The sequence below is a fragment of the Botryllus schlosseri genome, chromosome 4 (assembly GCF_051294905.1).
Source record: "Botryllus schlosseri isolate E-star chromosome 4, Bs_hap1, whole genome shotgun sequence".
In the NCBI taxonomy this organism is placed as follows: domain Eukaryota; kingdom Metazoa; phylum Chordata; class Ascidiacea; order Stolidobranchia; family Styelidae; genus Botryllus; species Botryllus schlosseri.
In genome coordinates, this window is record NC_137239.1 from 9,116,636 (window position 1) to 9,136,904 (window position 20,269).

General features: G+C 38.6%; 1 protein-coding gene across 4 annotated transcripts in view; it reads right to left on the reverse strand.

Moving 5' to 3' along the window:
• The window catches only part of LOC145438037 (putative E3 ubiquitin-protein ligase HERC1), an 82,136-nt gene extending 61,886 nt beyond the window's left edge, over positions 1-20,250 (reverse strand). For all 4 annotated transcript variants that reach the window (XM_080315403.1, XM_080315402.1, XM_080315399.1 and 1 more), the window contains exons 1-19: positions 20,108-20,250; positions 17,699-17,864; positions 16,123-16,260; positions 15,961-16,054; positions 13,712-13,896; positions 12,429-12,609; positions 11,496-11,557; positions 10,556-10,588; positions 7,528-7,667; positions 6,389-6,524; positions 5,601-5,772; positions 5,267-5,403; positions 4,087-4,248; positions 3,913-4,028; positions 3,285-3,375; positions 2,415-2,559; positions 1,629-1,800; positions 1,055-1,186; positions 160-325 (exon numbers count right to left, since the gene is read on the reverse strand). In XM_080315403.1, the coding sequence (XP_080171529.1) occupies positions 160-325; positions 1,055-1,186; positions 1,629-1,800; positions 2,415-2,559; positions 3,285-3,375; positions 3,913-4,028; positions 4,087-4,248; positions 5,267-5,403; positions 5,601-5,772; positions 6,389-6,524; positions 7,528-7,667; positions 10,556-10,588; positions 11,496-11,557; positions 12,429-12,609; positions 13,712-13,896; positions 15,961-16,054; positions 16,123-16,260; positions 17,699-17,864; positions 20,108-20,220 (2,541 nt within the window). In that variant the 5' untranslated portion in view covers positions 20,221-20,250. The remainder of the gene's footprint in view (positions 1-159; positions 326-1,054; positions 1,187-1,628; positions 1,801-2,414; positions 2,560-3,284; positions 3,376-3,912; positions 4,029-4,086; positions 4,249-5,266; positions 5,404-5,600; positions 5,773-6,388; positions 6,525-7,527; positions 7,668-10,555; positions 10,589-11,495; positions 11,558-12,428; positions 12,610-13,711; positions 13,897-15,960; positions 16,055-16,122; positions 16,261-17,698; positions 17,865-20,107) is intronic.
• Positions 20,251-20,269: the final 19 nt, after the last annotated feature.

Genomic DNA, 20,269 nt, shown 5'->3' on the forward strand with positions numbered 1-20,269 from the left:
CTGCGCCAAAAGAATTTCACCAATCACTAAATATCACCGGTAAACAGCATGTGATACATGCCCAACGTGGGCCTGACACAGGAATCAGTTAACTCAAGGCTGCAAGTTCTCAACCGTAGCCTTCACGAAGCAACCAAACGGCACGCAACGCAATCTAACCTTTTCAATTTCCTCTGGCGAATCTTCATCGATGAGCAGAAACAGCAGATTTCGAATGGGATGCGCCTCCGTGCCGAACACTTGGGAGGAAAGGCTGCCTGTGTTGGCCAGATGCAAGTGCACTTTCAGAAGGTTGAGGCAGAGAAGCACGAAGGTCTGGTGGTCTCTGGAAAACATTTGTTCAATGTTGGAAGGTCCGACGCAAAAATTAAGTCCAATCAAAATGTGCGGCTGGCTTCGTTGCCTAGACAAAATAATCCTTCAATCCTAAAATTTAAAAAAATATTGTCAGCTATTAATTGCTCGTATGTCAGTTCAATGAAGTAATTTTGTCAAGAATAGGGCAAAAATTGGATAACAATCATACTCATATTGAAATAAGCTCAATTATTTTTGGCTCGCACTCGTCAGCCGTAATCATCAGCAACTAGTAGTGAACTGGAAAGAAACTTGTAGATCAACAGTCATATCACCAATTATGATGCCTTAGGCATGGAACTTGAAAAAATCTAGGTGACCAGAGCTCGATGTCCTATGAAAATACGATGACCACTCACTGACTATGTCTCATGGGCAAAAATGGAACTTTCAAGCTACTTGGAGCGTCAAAATATCTTTCAAAATTACTATACGAATTGAGAACTCTCGCAGGAAGAGTATCCTACTACGATGTTTCTACCAATACTTGCAATATAGTTATCATTGAGCAGAAAGAATTCAATCTAAGTTTCCTTGCAGCATCATGAGTTTCAATACTTCAAAAGTTAACCACGGTTTACTAGAAAACCAATATCGGGACATGGGAACAGCTATATGCGGAGCATTATTGATAGGTCTCTCTGAATCATGTTAGCAGCGACTGTGTCCCCACGGACTTTATAAATATCAAACTTACCTAGAGTTATCGAAAGGCTCCACCGGAAAGGAATTGAAATTGCGGCAATACTTCTCCAAAAAGCGTCTCAGCGACGTGAACAAAGACTCTTGAAGCTCGATACAATATGGTCGGTGCCACGATATGGCTTGCCTGTTGCAATAAATATATATTATAAGGATAACCAGTGTAGAAACATTTTCGTCAACCAGCAGCGTTATTCAAAAATTGCTCAGCAAGTGAAGTCCAAGAGAGTCAAAAACGGAGTACAAACAAGTGATTCTTGACTACGACTCTTGAACAGTATATTCGTATTGAAATGAACCCGAATATTTTCGGCTGACACTCGTCAGGGGTAATCGTTAGCAACTAGAAGAGAATTGGAAAGAACATTGTATATCAACAATCATATCACAAGCTATGATGTCACGGGCATGAAATTTCAAAAAATCATGGTGAAGAGACTTTAAGCTCACTGGACTATTTTTTAGCTGGTACACAAACTCCCTCTGTAAGCACAGGCTTGGTTGGTGCACTTTGATCCTGTCAGTTCATTAACATATTCGAAAATCAATAGCCAAACTCAAATACGCACCTATCGTGGGGCAATGCGGTCCATACAATGCTGTGAGAGGTCCCGGCTGTGATCTGCTGTATTTGTTTCCCTTCGAGACCGACCACTTTACTCGGCGACAGGACAGGACTGTTCACGTGACTTAGTCCGCATTGACCCATGGCGTTATTGCCCCAGGCGTACACCTCATTGTCTGAAAGCGATCACCAATTTCATCATGAATAATAAGGGTATCGCTTCAAGGAACTTTACACCAAACAGGGTAACATGACGGACTTGGACAAACTAACGCTTTTCAAAATTCGCAACTAGAAATAGAACTACACAATTTTCAAAATCCGCAACTAGAACTAGAACTACTTACTTTACGAAACCCGCAACTAGAACTAAAACTAGAACTACTCCCTTTTAAAACTCGAAGCTACAACTAAAACTAGAACTAGAACCACTCCCGATTCACAATCCGCAGCTAGAACTAGAACTAGCTGAACTACTTACTTTACAAAACCCGCAACTAGACCTAAAACTAGAACTACTCCCTTTTTAAAACTCGCAGCTACAACTAAAACTAGAACTACACACTTTAGAAAACCCGCAACTATAACCATCGTCCATCATTCATCAGAGCACCGGTATGTCGATTCACTCACAACAACAAAACTTGCTTTCGAGATGTTCGGCAACCAATATTTTTTTGAAATGTAAAACTAGAACTAGAACAAGAACTACTCCACCACCAAACCCAACTAAATTGATGGTTTGTAGAAGTCTGTAACATGACCCTAGTTCAACAGATTGAGGTTATACCGTGAGTTAGAGCAAGGCAGTGTCCATCACCGCAAGCAATGTCGACAATTCGAGCATTTTCCGGAAATTGAATAATCGCAGGTTTCAGTAAAGTTGTTTCACCGCTTCCCATGCCGAGACAAGGCCCACATCCCCAAGCGTACACCTGAAGGCAATCATCAAACGTTCCATCAACATATCGACAACGGTTCATGACTCAGTATCGATAAAATGATTATTAAAATCTATCTGTGTGCACCGATCATATATTATACCAGTATGATGAATAAAAGCAATTTGCATAGTAGTTACTCATCAAAAGTCAAGCCACCATTACCATATAATTTCCCTATTCTACATGGAACAATACACTATCCTTATTGTTGCACACATAACCATGATATTTTGCATAATCTAGCAATAGGGTCATCTAAATAATGTGAAATAAGATGTTTCGGTCCAGAGCATTGTTTAGCATATATGTATGAATTTTCAAGGACTTGCCAGTCATGTCATGTCCAATGTACCCTCTACGCTGCGCACGTGCGCAATTGCGCGGTGCTGACACGGTCTCTGCGCACGGAAAATCTAAGTTGCGCACAAAAAATCTGAAGTGATGACCTTCTTTTTTAGCGGTTACGCACTGTTGTCCAAGGGTCTGCGCAGTGAGTTGGTGAGTGTGGGCAGACTCGTCAAAAATTAGAGGGAACATTGGTCATGTCTATATTCTATCAGCAATTACAGCTTAAAACATCATACTACATAATTTCTGAGTGTTTAGGAAGCCATATAAAAAAACTGCTAAATTGCAAAAGCTTGCCCTAGTTATTACGAGTGGACACGAAATATAGATCAGTTTCCCAACGTTCAAATAAATGTGTTATACCATACCTGACCGGACGTAGCCAAGGCAAGCGTGCTCTGACTTCCGGCGCATATTTTTCGAATGAACGCTCCCGCTAGGCCTTCTATAACTTTAGGCCTGTGAAGAAATTGGCAATTGGCATTTTTAAACAATCAGTCGAAATATCTGCCATTCTGCATGCACCAATCAACGAAAAACTCAAGTCAAAATCAAAACTATAATTTCCACTTTCAGCTGAGTGCAAACCCCTTGAACAGCATATGAGATAGTGCTAAGTGTCATAAGAAGTCTTCAATCGATGAAAAAGCTGGAACACTGAGGATTGTGGGGCATTTGAAATAAGCGGTGTAACATTCGCTAGGGGATGTTTGATGGCTTGCCAAAATTCCCTCATTTGTAAGGCCTTATCCTTCCAAATTATCATTTTATGCGAGAATTTAATATTCTCGTAAGCAATCCTACCATAGGCGCTGAACTCGTGCATGCTAGTTATGCTCGAGTCATCCCAACACTACCGCATACCTACGAAAAATTAGAGGCAGATAAGGATCAGAAATGTTCTAAAACCAGTAGATACAAAAAGTAGATAGCTTGCGTTCTTTTGGCAGTGAATCGGAGGGGGTTTGTGGGCATGGTGAAAGCGTGAAAACATACCTGTACACTCGGCTGGTGTCGCCATGTCCAAGTTTACCGTTATCGCCACCGCCAAAACTCCACACCACGGCACGATCCTGAGACACCACCACAGTGTGCGAGCTACCGCAGATAACCTGCAAAAATACGAAATTCAGGTACGCGAGTAGCACAAGATTTATACAGAACATCAACCTGGCCGGCGTTGTTAATCTCGCGGACGAGAGTAGGCATGTTCTTCCCGTTGTTGTTACCGTGACCCAGACGTCCGTAGTCGCCTTCTCCCCACGTGTAAAGCTCCCCGTCGATTGTGACACAAGCGGAATGCCTGTAGCCAGCCGAGACGCTTACAACAACCTGGTGTAAGGTAATAATTTTTATTGTACTTAAATCACGGATAAATGTAACAATATTACAACCATTATGTGCTGTGTTGTAATGAGTTGAAAGGCGGGATATATTTCATTGTCACATATCTATTCACTGATCCAGAACATTATAGAGGTCCTGAAACTTATAAAGGAACAAGCCTTAAAATGTATATCACCATATTCCATACGGAACCAGTGTATATTATGTCGTGGACTCAAGTGAAGAGCTTCTTGGAGGCACAAAACTTCAATATACAATTGAATAGTATATTCATATTGAAATGAAGCCGAATATTTTTGGCTGACACTCATTAGGGGTGATTGTCAGCAACTAGTAGAGAATTAGAAAGAACACTGTTTATCAACAATCTTATACATCGTATACATCGTTGTTGACGATTACCCCTGACTAGTGTCAGCCAAGAATATCCGAGTACATTTCAATATGAATATACTATTAAATTATATTCGAGTGACTAAAAGTGCCTCAACATGCAAACACGAAAAATCAAAGGGCAAGGGCAAGTTTTTGTTGCAGTTAAATCCGTGAAAAGTTGCATTTATTTTTGAAAAAAGTTGAGAAGTTGCAGAAGTTGCATTTTGACCACATTTTGCTCGGTTGACTAAAAAAAAAAGGTCAATTTTCCGGCTCAGCTCCCGAAATACCCGTAAAAGCGTTACTTCGGTGCTGATTCACGGTGTTTCAGTCAAATTTGGCCGTGTATTTCACCAAAATCGTAAATACTTTCATGAAAAATCGAGATAGTTGAAAAAAGTTGCATGGAAAAAATGGACAAAAGTTGCAAAACGTTGCACTATAAGATTCCTTCAAACAGCTTAAAACAGCATTCTAAATATCTTACGAGTATTTAGGAAGCTGCCGGAAGCTGTAAAAAAAAGTTGCAAAAGTTGCCAAAACTTGCCCAAGTCATTATATCTAAACAAATTTCAATACGTTCCATGTTTTGAACCGCGATCGCCCAGTAAAAAGCACACACTGCTACCTTTCCGGTCAGACTCTGTATTAACTTTGGATACTTTTGCGTCGACCCCGAGCCGTGTCCCAATTTCCCGTAATCCCCATCACCCCACGAAAACACTTTCCCGTCGAACGTTAACGCCAGAGTGTGGCCGTCCGATCCTGCAAAACAACGGATCATCCTCCAAGTCTATACCTTCAAGTCAAATAATTTCGGAACTTTCCAAGTCAAGTCACACAAATAATAGAGTCACACAAATTCTCAAAGTGACTCAGATCAAGTCAAGTCATATCAAAATTTGGATGCCTTGAAAATTATTCCGCGAGTCATAAGTCAGTTCAAGAATCCCGACACTCACCTTTGGAGGACGACACTTTTTTAATGAACGATGCCGGTTCGAATTTCAATTGCTTCGGCACCGGTTGATTGTTCGAAGTCCCCAGACCAAGTCTGCCGTAGCTCCCTTTACCGCAAGCCCACACGTTACCGTCAATGGACGAGATGAACGTGCAATACTGTCCAGCTTCAATCTGTAAAGATGAATGCCACTTAGAGCACATACTTAGCTCACAGCTAGGGCCAGGTCAAATCGAGTCTGAATAAAGTATTAGGTTTTGAGTCAGGGTTGTAATGACTCGAGTCATGAGTCAATTCGAGTCACGATTTTTTGGCGACTCGACTTGACTCGAGTAATTAATCAATTGCGTAAAATGACTCGAGACTAGCATGGCCAAGACAGACATTTCATTGTAACTACGAAGAATAGTAAAAGTGGCCATAGCCTATTATTGGTATATCGTATGTCAGTCCTGATACTTGTAAAATAGAGCCAGAAACTGTTAGGAATGAGAAAAATTACACAACACTGCGACTCGGACTTGACCCTCTACTCGCTGACTAGGACCAGGACTTGACTCGGTGGTGACTTGAAAATGACTCGACTCAAATCGAGTCAAAACTATAAAAGTCAAATTGACATGTGAGTTGGAACCTTGCGACTTGGCTACAACCCTGGTTTCGAGGCTTCGACAATCGAAAATACTATTGCGACCTTAATTATTGTTGTTAAATCAAGTCAATTAAATCATGTAAAAATCAGTTAACATTCGAGTTCTGGGATCATCGTGGTTGGAAGTACTACGGTACCATTTGCGCATGGGCGAAAGGCATTATCTTTTTTGGATTGAGTATTTTCTCTTGCATAGCTTCACCGAGTTGATGGCTGCTGTTGCTACCCCACGCGTATACTTCGCAGCTTTGCTCTTCGCCCGGTTTCGAATTGCTGTGAATCAATGTAAGAAAGTTGAATACAGTCGGCTTCGGGTGTCAGTCTTTAGAATTTTTGCGAGGTAGGTCGAATTTGATGCTGCCCAACATTAAGAGCATTGCAATAACATTGAGATGATTTGACTAGGAAAAAAAATTTTCAATACACTCTAATGGTGGTTCACGTCATATAAATCTAACCCGGCTCGGTGAAAAATCCTAAAATACCACAAAAATATTGCCATTGACAAATAATCTGATCGCATTACTAACATGGCAAATGCTACGGACTGGAAAATAATGATACATGCGCCCTCACTTGCATAGAGCCCCGTCTTAAAAACTTATAGGAAAAAGTTATAACCGAATATTTAATTTTGAAATGTCATAAGATCAATCGGTATAATTTGTGACGTCGCATCCATTGCATGGGTACTCAATTTTACTTACGAAATCAGTAATTTGCTTGTAACTTTCTTTCTGTACATTTTCAAGAGAAAGGTCTATGGAAGTGAGATGGAAACACATTTCTTGCACAGCTTTTAAACTCAAAAGTAGCTCTCTAGCATAAGCGGTTATCAAGATAGAGCAAAATTAACTATTTTCGGCTAGTTCTGTCAAATTGCACGGTCACTAGAGGGTGAAGGAGCCAGAAATCATAACAGAAGTATTTCATTTGATATTCAGGACCATATAATGCACGGTCACTAGAGGGTGAAGGAGCCAGAAATCATAACAGAAGTATTTCATTTGATATTCAGGACCATATAATGAGACACTTTTCGAAAATCAAATTTTTTCCATTTTTGACTGCACGCTACTGATCATCTCCGAGTAGTAATGTTGGTCCCTGGTAATGTTGGAAATTTATATTCAACCAGCCACACTTTAAATATGCATAGCTGATCTGATTGGCACAAGCTAGTCAAACGAAACTAGCCTCATTTCTCATTACAAGATACAGGATAATCCTGCCTGTGGTTCGTGTAAAATTGAGCCATCCCAAACAGTTTTTCTACCTTGCCGAAGGGCTGGCGCACGAACTGGAATATCTTTTCGCCAAACAACCAATCTCTTCCAGGAGTAAAAGTGCGGCTTTTTCAACTGGGACAAATTCCTGATTTTCGTCAAGTTCGTAAAATGTTGAGGATTTTTCTTCCTGAAGTAAGAGGCACAGAAGAATGAAGCGCAGAAAGCAACTTTAAATAATAAACAGAAAACTAAACGAAGGACAAATTCTGAATTTCGACAATTCAAGGTGGATGTTAAGCCACAATTTCGCAAAATGTTCATATCTGGTGATAATAAGATAATACGAAGCAATGCATTAATGTGAGGCCTAGGCATATTATGCTGGGTTGAAGCCTGTTGAAGGCAAATTGACAATATCCCAAATGGTGTCGATACATCATAAAAATATGGCAATCAATGGGATTACTACAGGAACTGGAAAGGGTTATGTTGCGTCAATCTACTTTGTTTTGCAATAATCCTGTGATCTTCAATGGAAGCATGGCTCTATATCACATCAAATCAATTAGGTGTGATCAAATGAAAGCTTATTTTTCATCGTGACTTGGGGGATACAAATATATATAATGTTAAGTGTTAACAACTAAGCTTTCGATAGACTTTTTACACATTCAGGAAAAATACAGGAAATCGGGCTGGGAGAGGAAGATCTACATACTGTAGGTAAGCACGAGTCTCAACCTGAACCAATCAATTGCACAGTTTTACTTTATACTGATTTGAAAGCTCATGCAAACCAATAAGAAAACTAAAATCATTCAAGATACCTTGAGTGATCATTTTCTCAAACACAGAGCAAGCATAATTCTGATTGCATCACGATAAGCGAAAATGTTACGCTGATGCGTTACATGCATTAGGAGTAACTACATACAACATACAACACTGATAAGTAGCCTACTATGCATGTAACATGATGTTTTCAGTGAATATGGATATAATTTACTTCGACTCAAGTAGCTTGAAACATGCATATTAGGTCATTCGAAAATAACCGTTTTTCTTTTCAAAATTGCGGAGTTATTTGAGTTTTTCATTAATAATTCTGGGATCACCCAACGTCCAGGGCTCCAGGCTATTTTTGGGAATACAAAATTTTCAACTACAATTACTTCACTTCTACCAGTTTTAAGTGAGCATAAATTGTGAAGCAACGTTCTTTCAGACAACTTATCAATTTCATGGCGTTTTAGAGTAAAATTTGAAAAAAAAAATTCAAAATATTTTTATACAAAACTCAAAATTTTCAAACTCCTGTGCGTTCACATCTACCAGTTGTAATCGAACCAAATTTAGTGTGTAGCGTTTTACTAGGCAACCTATCGATTTAATCACTGAATCTCTGGAATCCAGGAGTTATTTTCGAACAACCCTCCTGCATATGCAATGCATTTTGTTGTTTTCATGGAGACGTAGGCTGAATTTATCGTTCTCTCCTCCACAAAAACGTTCTGTAGGCCTACTATTTACCATTTATTTCAATTACCGGTACGAATTCGAATGCTGAAGACAAATAGACTACCAAACACTTCACAAAACTCCGATATCACTACATCAATTTCCAAGTTTGAACACGTTGAACAGATGCTACGTCAAGTGTACAGTACCATGTGTTATGATCCTGAATACCCAATGTTCAAGTTACTCTATTTGCATTTTCTATTTGATCAGAGGTTATGAATACAGCAAAGGTACTGATGGTAGTAATACATTAAGTCAGTCAATGTAAACTGTGAAATGCCTTCGGTGAGTCCATAATTCAAATCATGCGCAATTCAAACACTGTTATTATATCTAATATTTCAATGACATTTCACAATAATAAGGCAAATTGTTATAGCAGTACACTGTACACACCTTTTCAATATTATTCCGATAATCAAGCATAATAATGTGGGCAGGTATACAAAAGTGCTATTATTTAATATTTATTAGCCTACCTACCAACTGAGAGTAATGTATTTAATTAATATGCATGCAAGAGTTGATTTCAATGATTTTCTCATCCAGCAATTCTAAATACTTTTTAAAAACATTCCACAGCTGTACTAGTACTAGTGTGTATTTGGCTTGAGGATACTGAGAATACGCATGACATAGCATTTTTAAAACAAAACAAGGCAAGGTGGTTAACAAGGGCCTTCTTCCAAAGACTAGCTTTTGAATTTTGGAGCGTACATAATGCTGCCTGATATTATTTTGTGGCTATAGCCATATCTGATGAGCCGTTGCAAGACTGTATGAATTGCTGATATCGCTATGTTATTATTGGAAAATTGATGAAATAATCAAATTATGAAACATTAAAATGGAATAGGAATCTGTAAATGTGTATTTGTTTTTGTTTTCATGATAGCAAACAATGTTATAATGACAGTTTCCTGCTTTTGGGCTGGAAATGGCGTTATGCAGAATGTAATCATGATCCAGCCAGTTACTCCTTGTATCTTAAAGTGACGTTCGAAAATCTTAGTTTAGTTCACATTTCAATACTATTGTAATCGCTCATCGCTCATCTTTAAATCGAGCAAATTTGGGATCAGAGCGCTAATCATACCCATTATGCTTAAATGTTTTGTGACTGAATAGTATCAGTAAATAATTTATTGGGTTCAAAACCACTTAATACCTCAATAAATGGGGTCGATATAGGCCTATGTACTACTTTCGAGGATTTTTCAAATAGTCCTGACAGTACCAGTATCTTGTGATAAAATGGAATGGTTGATTAGGCAGACACTAATAGAACAGAACATTCAGCATGCTCATTAAAAAATAATCCATACTGATACATATTTACGACGTAGTACGGAAAATGCAAAAAATCACACACCCAGCCAACGAATATGATTTGCAAGTACACCCATGACCCATGTAACTGCAATGATTGCGATGGAATGAAGCAAGCTAAACTATAACAACACGTTTGACGAAACTGGGAACTACACATGAATTAGTCGACAACACCCCAAATGCTTGAGACAGGCAAACAGAAAACCAGTTCTATATATTTACCGTACGTACATCTGATGACTGCCTTACATACCACTGTAAATGCATATTTAGAAAATGAATAACACATACGCTACTGGTATACGCAAAGGGGACAGACAAAATGATGGTTTTTGCAAAGCATAACAAATGTGTAGCATATTAATATTTCATTAATCTGACAATATCAACCAACAAGGATACCTTGTTCATATGGCACCCTTTGCACGTAGTATAGGCAAATAAGCCTGTGTCACTATATTAAAGCACTTGTTGAAAGCCCTGTTTTCAGTGGCTACTGTAAATGCCCAAATAAAACTATTTATTGCAGGAAAGCTGAGCTCTGAATATGATGTGATATGTGAATACAATTTCAAGTTGAAAGCGAGGAAAACATTTTGGCAGTAGCCATTCCGTACAGAAAGCCCCAATTCCGTAAAGGATTAATAATAGGATGATACATTTCTAGAAAATCTTTCCGCTGCACTTCGCAGAGCTTAAGGACAACTAAAAACTTTCAGCTTTTGCAAAATATATTAGAATTAGAATCATAACTACACATTTTTGCAAATCAAACTACTTCATAAGGACAGACAGTTTCAACCGGAATTGAAGATAAGTAGTAAAATTCTAACATTATGTGCGAAAACTCCTACCAGTAATTAACATATATGAGGGCAAAATTTTGTCAAAATTAGTTTTTCGCTCAAAATCTTCCGTTTTTAGGTAAAATAAATGCCCTAATCATAAGATGAAGAACAATCACACCTGTTTGAAATAAAATATCTTATGTTGATGATTGATTTATATCTGACAAGGGATTAACATGTTTCACGGTATGCCATCTTCATGAAAGACATTCGAAGATTTTGTCAAAAGCAGTTTTCACAGTAGGCCTCTTCCATATTCGACAAACTGAACCAATTGAAAACATAAACAAAAATAGTTACAACTAGCTACATACCTCGGAGAGCTTCATGTGCTTCAATACTGTTCTGACGACTGAAATTGATATCTGCGATCGCTCTGTTTAAAAGATCGAAATTACCATCACATAGGCTATCATTAATGCCGACAACCAGTAGAAATAGTGATTTCAAAAACTAGCCTACTGCAAGTGGAAATATAAAATGGAAGGTCTTAAAAGCACTCGTGTAGTTGAAGAAAGTACATTTGATCGCAAACTCGCAAATTTTGTAACCTTTCATATTGCCTGATACATCTTCATGAGCAAGGCAAAATGACTTATAAACTTACAAATGTTAAAATTTAAAATGATGTTTTTCAAAAGTGGTCTTGATATTCGTGGTGCCAAATATCAAATGAAATACTTCCATCCTTTGAACGAGCTGAAAATAGCTAATTTTGCAATATCGTGATAGCCGGTTACACTAGAAAGCTAGTATCGGGCTTAAAAGACGCAAAAGTAACATGTTTTCGTCTCACCGCCATAGAACTGTGTCTTAAAAATGTACAGCAAAGTTACACGTATATATATTATGCAACTTACTAGGAGATAGAAAATTTTAACTTCTACATCTTTTATGCCCAAAACTAGCATTTTAGTGTTGGCTATTTTTGGATGGTTCCTTGAAACTACATGGTCACTAGAGGGTGCGCGGAACTAAAATAATGATGGTGGTATTTTATCTGATATTTACCACCTTATAAAAAGACCGCTTTTGGAAATTCCCTTTTTAACACTTGACCCTACTATTTGGTTCTGCTGTTTCTTAGCCAACTTAGCCAACCAGACCCAAAAAATTGTAACGATAAGTGAAAGTACCATATGGTAGCCTAGTCAAAATATTCCAAAAAATATCAAGTACCGTACTTCATTACCAACCAATGAACACCTCTTGATGCCGCAAAATAAAACGTGTAAACTTGACAACACCTGACAATGAATTGCCTTTTCTAGTCGCCGACATGTTAAGAGCCAGTTCGATCCACTCCAACAGGTGAGGCAAGGAGCCGCGTTGAAAAGCTATGGCCAGCAGTAGCTCGCACGCCAGTCTGCTGCAGTTCAAATCGGCGCCAGAGTCCGGCATGGACGCGCTTTTTAAGAATGCTGTCACCTGGAGGACACACTAGTTGAGTACATGTGCCTAAGTCCAATCAAGAAATACTATTAAACAAACAACTAGGAATTTGTGTACCATCTCAAAATAGTACATTAGGCTCAAGACTTCTCTTTGCCGCAATTATTCGAAATTTAATGCAGGTGATGTCATATTTTGTGATTGTTGATATATAATGTTCCTCTCAATTTTCTAGTAGTGGCTGACGATTACCCCTGACGAGTGTCAGCCGAAAATAGTCGAGTTCATTTCAATACTTATATACTCTTCAATTGTATATTGGAGATCTGTAGGCCTACCTCCAAGAGGCTAAACATTTCTTACTGTGTGGGCCTACACATGTCTGAGCACATCAATAATACTACAAAACAACTACGACACCAAATCTGTGACATTTTGTGGCATTTTTCAACTGTCTTCTTTCTTATGACGACAATTTAAAGGTGCAGTGGGTCTATAGTACAAATGTGGACAGCAACAGCTGCATCAGGTATTGAGATATAACCACGAATTCAGAAAATCAATTTGGTATAATTTCTGTCAATGGTCAACGCACAGTAGGCTACACGCCAACCACTTCACTACAACGCCTTGATTAATATTAAGTCGACAGCACAGTTTAGGAATTTATTTCATGCCATGTAGACATGTACTGTACCTCATGTGTTTATTATTGAAAGACAATGACTATACTTCATAGTCAGTTGAAATAGTTTGAAGTGCATACATGGTTACCAACAAAATTGGCACTTGGGGACCCTAACACTAACCCCTAACCCGAACACATTGATACATACATGCAGGATGCAGGGTTGTAATGACTTGAGTTATGCCTCGGCTCGAGTCTGATTTGAGTCACGATTTTTCGGTGTCTCGACTTGACTCGAGTCAAATCTTTCAAATGCATAAAATGACTCTAGTCGAGTCAATTTTTGTATTTACTCGCCTGACCCTCTACTCACTGACTTGGACTTGACTCGGCGGTGAATTGAAATCGACTCGACTCGAGTCCTAACTATGAAAGTGAGATTGACTTGTGACAAGAGTAGCCTACAAGCAGGCAACAAGACAGTCTAAGCATCACGAAACACCCGCTTACCTCGGACAAGCAATCCATCCCGATCGCCGGAATTTTGTCAGAGCATGCAAGAGTCAAAGGAGGTAGATTTGACATAACGACAATGGCTGTATTCAAGGTATCGTTGCATAGTGACGAAGTGACCGTCGGCTGACTCCATGCGGAACGGATCAAGGAAAACACCAATTGCAATCCTGTTCTGACGCCTGCAAATTAGGAATGATTTGTTTGCTCATGATCAAAATGAACTAGCAATTTACTCGACCTCAGGAACAAGATTTAAAACAGTTCGTAGATTTTCGAGTTGCTATTTTGATCCATGGAAAAAAGAATTACACATCTGATTCTATCAGGGAATTGGGTCAAATTGTAGAGTCTGTTGGCATATATAATGATTCTATGCAGATTCTCCGTCTTTCACATTTCCATAGTTAGTAGTCTGGTTATTAACAGTGATAGCTCTAGTACAGTATACAGTTGTTGTCATACCGGTGTGCCCGAAGAATATCCAAGTGATTAAAACAAATATTGATATTGAGAGCTCATATATCAGTCTGAACTTGCGCAAATATAACACCCTGGATAATTAGGCTAACCTATAGATAACCATGCAAAAATGTTGATTTTAGCATCATAGGTAGATGATAGGTACGGAAGAGATAAAATTAATATAATCAGACTATATGGCATATTCCATACACCCTCGAAAGACTTGCACAAACTAATCATTTAGTTGGTTGACAATCAACTAACGTTTTTTTAGTAGTTCTAGTGCTAGTGCTAGATGCAGATTTTTTGAAAAGTGAATAGTTCTGGTTTTTGGTCTAGGTGCATATATCGAAAAGTGTGTAATTCTAGTTCTAGTTCCAGCTATGGATTTTGAGAAGTGAGTAATTCTAGTTCCATTTTTAGTTGTGCATTTCGAAAATCCAGTAGCTTGAACAAGTCTTACCCTTAAACCAGGGCTGGCCAACCTTTTTAGCCAACGGGCCACATTCGATTGACGAATTATTGCGCGGGCCACAAGCCGCGCGAAGCGCGAACATTTTTGAAGTTCATAGGCGAATAGTATTGTCATTTGACTTTATTGCGGTCCTATTGTATATCGCTGGGCTAAGTTTGCGAGGACTGGGCTATTCGGTGCTTGGACATATCGATATCGAAAGATGCGACCAACACGCGTCAATCATTTCGTGCCTAGGTTTCATAGTCGACGGTCTTACTGCGAGCGCAAGCGTAATGTCGCATATATGTTGAACGACACTTTGTCTCGTAATCGCGAATATAGTTAGGCTCAATCTGATACATTATGTGCTTTTCCATTTTCACAAAAAACCAACAATATTAAAAGCACGAAATCGAGTGACAACATGTTGCGCCAAGCTTGTAGAAAATTTTTACCTTCGATAAATCTATCGCAAATTATTCTGCTTTATTGTAGTGTACGAAGACATACCAATATGTGAATGGCTATGATGGATCTGTCAATGCGTCGGAACTGATATTTTAGTCATCACATCTCAAGTGTTGCGGCCAGACTAATCAAATTTTTGGTTGGCCTTGCAAGTTCACAATCTGCGCAATCCATTTTTGATGATATTAGAAGTTTCGGAAATGAACTCGCGGGCCACTCAAAACCTTCTCGCGGGTCACATGTGGCCCGCGGGCCATGGGTTGGCCGGCCCTGCCTTAAACTATGCGGTTGATAGTAAATGACTAGGTGCTGCAGCGAGTACTGACGAACATATCTGCATAACTTCAGAGACTAATGAATGAATTTGAAGTGGTTCCATATTAAGCAATGGCTGTTCAAATCTCTCAGTCACGTGTCAATTGACACACCAAACCAACATAGAGTAAACATATTGAATTATCAATTTCAGATTACAGGTACCAGTTCTACGGAACACACCACAAAATTGACTGTGAATCACCCTATTATTTGCTTTCATAATATTAGGCGCCGAACGCATTTGAATTTCAATAAAAAGTGTTCACTTCCCCATCGTCCTACTGGGAGCCAATAAGAAATCCACACACAGCAACATAATATGAATTGTATGTCGATTTAAGGATTCAGGTTCAACAGGTTCAATAGGCTAATTAATAATGCTGAATCTAACAACAGTTGCGACAAAATAAACCAAATTTGATTAGTTTTGGCTGTTCTTCAGAGTCAATACAAACAGGTCTGTAACTTGAGACAGATTTTCAGAGCAGCAGATCTACATAAAATGAAAGCAGGACTAATAAGCCTAGCCTAGTCATACCAAGTTCAATAAGAGCGTCTTTTGGATGCTTCTGCGAGAATGCATCTGTCTTTTTCAGTTTAGTGGCTGTATCGGACCCGGCCGCAGATTGAGTCTGTCACAAAAATACAGCTCAGTAACAAGAATTGCAGTAGCCTACCCTGGATACCACCACAAACTCACCATGGATTCCTGTTGGCCTGATTCCTTGCTGTGATATTTCGTATTGTAGGCATGGTATATTCTCTGCAAGACGGCAAGCCTCATGTGAAGTTTTGATTCAGATAAGAACTTGCTGCTGACATGTCTGGCAAGCTTCAGCTAAAAAAAATAGGTAGTAGGTCTTGAATTGGAAGATAATTTGAATTTGAAGTGCAGTTTTGAATTATCAAAAAGATGATGAATTCAGGCCCACCATGAGTCTAAAAGGAGGAAAAAAGTTTACCATCCTTTCAAAACTATTTATTACCATTACAATAGGCTTACCATACGTCCTCTTTTAAGAGGATTTGTCCTCTTTTTTGACTTTTTTGAAAGTGTCCTCGGAGGACGCCCTTTTGTCCTCTTTTTTGAGATTTTGTCCTCTTTTTTGAAAATTTAGGTCAGATTTAGAGGAAATTGCGAGTGATATGCCGCAAATTAGCGCAGAAGTGAAGCTCCGGCGGGTATTTCGGAGGGAAAAGTGGTGATTTCAGCTCTGAGCGAAAAGAAGACCTTTTTTTTTTTTTTTTTTTTTTTTTTTTAGTCATCCACCTGGTAATGTGGAGTGAAAAACGTGTTTTTGAGCTCTGACTGAAATTTCTGAAAAAGTGTCCTCTTTTTTCATTTCCGAAATATGGTAAGCCTACATTACAAAATTATTCCTTTCGCCATCTCTACTGCATTTCTGTATTGCTATGATCAATTTACATTATACTATCAACATCAATGGTACAAGAAATTGCACCAACCCATACTTCAATTGTAGGAAAACAGTTATCTACTTACGGCCCATTGTCAGTTAATAAATCTTACACTAATATCCCAAATAATATGATTTTCACAAGTTGCAGGTCAATTCCAGCAATACAATTACCCAAATGAACACCTGTATAGGTTAATTTGTTTTCACAGGCATGTTTTTTATATTTTCCCTAAAGCATTTTTTGATTTGTATAGGCTAGGAAATATAAAAATAATCGCAAAAGGTCCATCAGGCAAAATTAGGGAGCAACTGTATTTGCTAGGAGTAGTGGAACCAGAATTGGATATATGAGTACATAATTCTAATTGTTCAATTGGACAAACCAGATTGAATACAATCTATCTGATTTAGTTAAATTTGCGAAATATTTCCATACTTTAATTTCAATTCTCTAATTTCAGGTAGACTATTCCTGACACTGTTACACGAGAACTGTATAGTGCAAAGCGAACCAAGCTTGGTGTGTTGTACACTATGTACAGACATTTGCCATAATTGTGCTTATGAGACCATGAAGCCACATTCGATGTGAAGATTTTTGTTGGATTTCTTTATAATTCGGAATATAATTCAATTTCAAAGTGTAAGCGGAATTCCGTAATTCGGATTCTAGTCTAATTTGGGAAAGATTGTAGCTATAATTGTAATTCAATACTAATTTGAAAAATTTGAGAATTTTCTCAAGTTGCTCAACACTGATTGGAACCCACTGTGGTGGATTGCATTCAATGGAAAATGGTAAAAATAAAACATAGCAGCCAAACGAAGCAGTATGACAGAGACTATATATTTCACCTGGCTATGCAATAATTGATCCACATAATGCTGTTGTTCTTGCAGAGAGGGCGTGGATATATTGTAATCGGTTAATTGAAGCCTGGGTATATCAAAATTATCTTTCTTGGGTATGGTAAGTTCCTTGTTTTTTATCAGCCTACGAAATTCTTCTTCCACGTCGGATCTGCAAAATTGAACAAAATCCGGTATTAAATGAAGGAACAATGTGACCAACATTGATAGACTCATTTCAAGCTACAACTTTATATTTGTTTATTGATTGTTTGCTTAAGGGGGTGTATCAAGTCAAATAAGTCTGCCATGCAGAGCCATGTCACCAAACAACAGTTGAAATGACACACATTTTTGGTCCCAAAGCATTACGATATAAAGTAGGGGAGAGTGGGTAGGCATGGGCCACTAAATCTTACAAAGCTATAACTTGGCCAAACTTTGTCTAATATTCCTAAATTTCGGTATACACTATCATTAGTTATCTGGCTAACTATTACTGGTAGAATTAAGCTAAAATACCCATGTATTTGGAAGTGACATCAAATTTTGTAACAATACATCATTTTTGTAAGCAAAAAATAGGCTCCGAGGTATGGGCCGGGGGGTAGTGAGGTATGGGCCGCTGTCTGTATTGAATCAATAAATGCCATTCATATCCTGCAAACCTCAACTCTTGTCACAGTTACCAACAGTTTATATATACTGATATAAAGCTGGGCTGGAAGTGGACAATTCATATATTTCAATTCCCGTATTGATTGAAAGCCGTAACGCATAACGAAACAAGATAACTAAAGATATGTAACATGAAAATCACTATCAAATCATGCTTCTTTCGCCTCAACTACCCCATCAAATCCAAATGTCACAGCTCTATCTATTATTTAAGTGGGAGTGACACACCATGATACGTATTGGAGCATATGATGACATACTGTGCCAACAAACTTTTCTCCCCGTCATTAAAGACAGTATTGGAAAACGATTTTGAAATCTTTTTCATGTGAGACTCATCCCCTGGTTTTACATATACCTGTTTAATGCAGCTGTACCAATTTTATACTGACGGCATTCTTCTCTCCCTCCCATGCTTTAAAGTTTCATATTGCCAAGCTCAGATCTGATTCTGAAAACTGGCTTTTTATGGGTTTCATGATTTACTTTCAAGAGATTGTACATGGGAGGGATAAGACCAACACCTTCTGTATTCTAGAGATAAATATATTTAATAGGATCATTCAAATATTGATTTCAGGTATATGTTATGCTGTCCCATACCCCAACCTGCTAAAAGGCCCATACTTCAAACACTCCATCTTGGGGATTCTTACCATAATTTCAAGATCCGAGAGATTGACAAAGCATTAAAACTATACTCTATATGCAGCATATTTCTATAGCTTTCACACCATATATAAGTCTAATCCAAACATGCACATATGTGGACTCAAACCCAAATTCCCTATTTTCAAATAAATTTACTTTAGGCCGAAAAAATTATATATCTCTAGCTGAGTCAAAAACTCCGCTGGCCACATGGCTGTGAGTAATATGGGTGAGTCTGGAGCCTTTTACTAACAATCACAGAGCTTGGCAACCATATGGGATGTCACAGTCACCAGATATGGCAGTGGCCCACACCTTAACAGTGGCCCATACCTACCCACTCTCCCCTACTTACCGGCACCAAAATTTAGTCAAAGTCAAGCAGTTTCACTCTAATAAAATATCATTTTCATCTCTGCAGAGATAAGAAAACGGTACATGATTGTTATCATGCATTATGCATAATCCATTATTTGATATATGCTTGAAGGTCTATATATTTACTTACCTGTGAAGTGAAGTATGCAATAGCCATACCAAATGAATACCCTGCACCACAATCAAGCGAAAAACTGAGCTTTGATTTCACTTGGGCTCGTCGTAACTATACCACCCCCCAAACACAACGGTCAGATCGATTTTGGAAATGAATTTACAATATATGATACAGTTCGTTCGTATGCATGTGCAATATAGTGCACAGATCACACCCGAGCATTGCAAACAGCATTGTAATATCCACCGACACTGGCCAGTAATTGAAGATAGAAAAAAAACTTTAAAATTTACCACTTCTCTACTTAAAGACACACCTCTTCTAAAAAGACTACCATTGAACATAAAAGTGCATTAAATTTATCCCCTTTAGCAATGACTTGGACTCGGACTCGATTCACAACACTATGACTCAGACTCGACCCTCCACTCACTGACTTAGACTCGGACTTGAGTCGGTAGTGAATTGAAAATGACTCGACTTGATGCCGAGTCAAAACTATAAAGTGAAATTGACTTGTGACTCGGAAACCTTGTGACTTGGTTACAACCCTGGGACACGGAGCAGGGTAATAGAACGAATATCCCGACCTCCTGTGTATTCTGGTAGGCTCCACATTAATCCACTCAAAGTTGAAGTGATCCAACCACGAGGATTGGTGCGTTGAGTCTTGGCTCCCGTCGTCTCCATCAAGACCGTTCATGCTTCAATAACGTCAAATGGAAGTTCGGAATCATTGAAGGTAGCAAGTT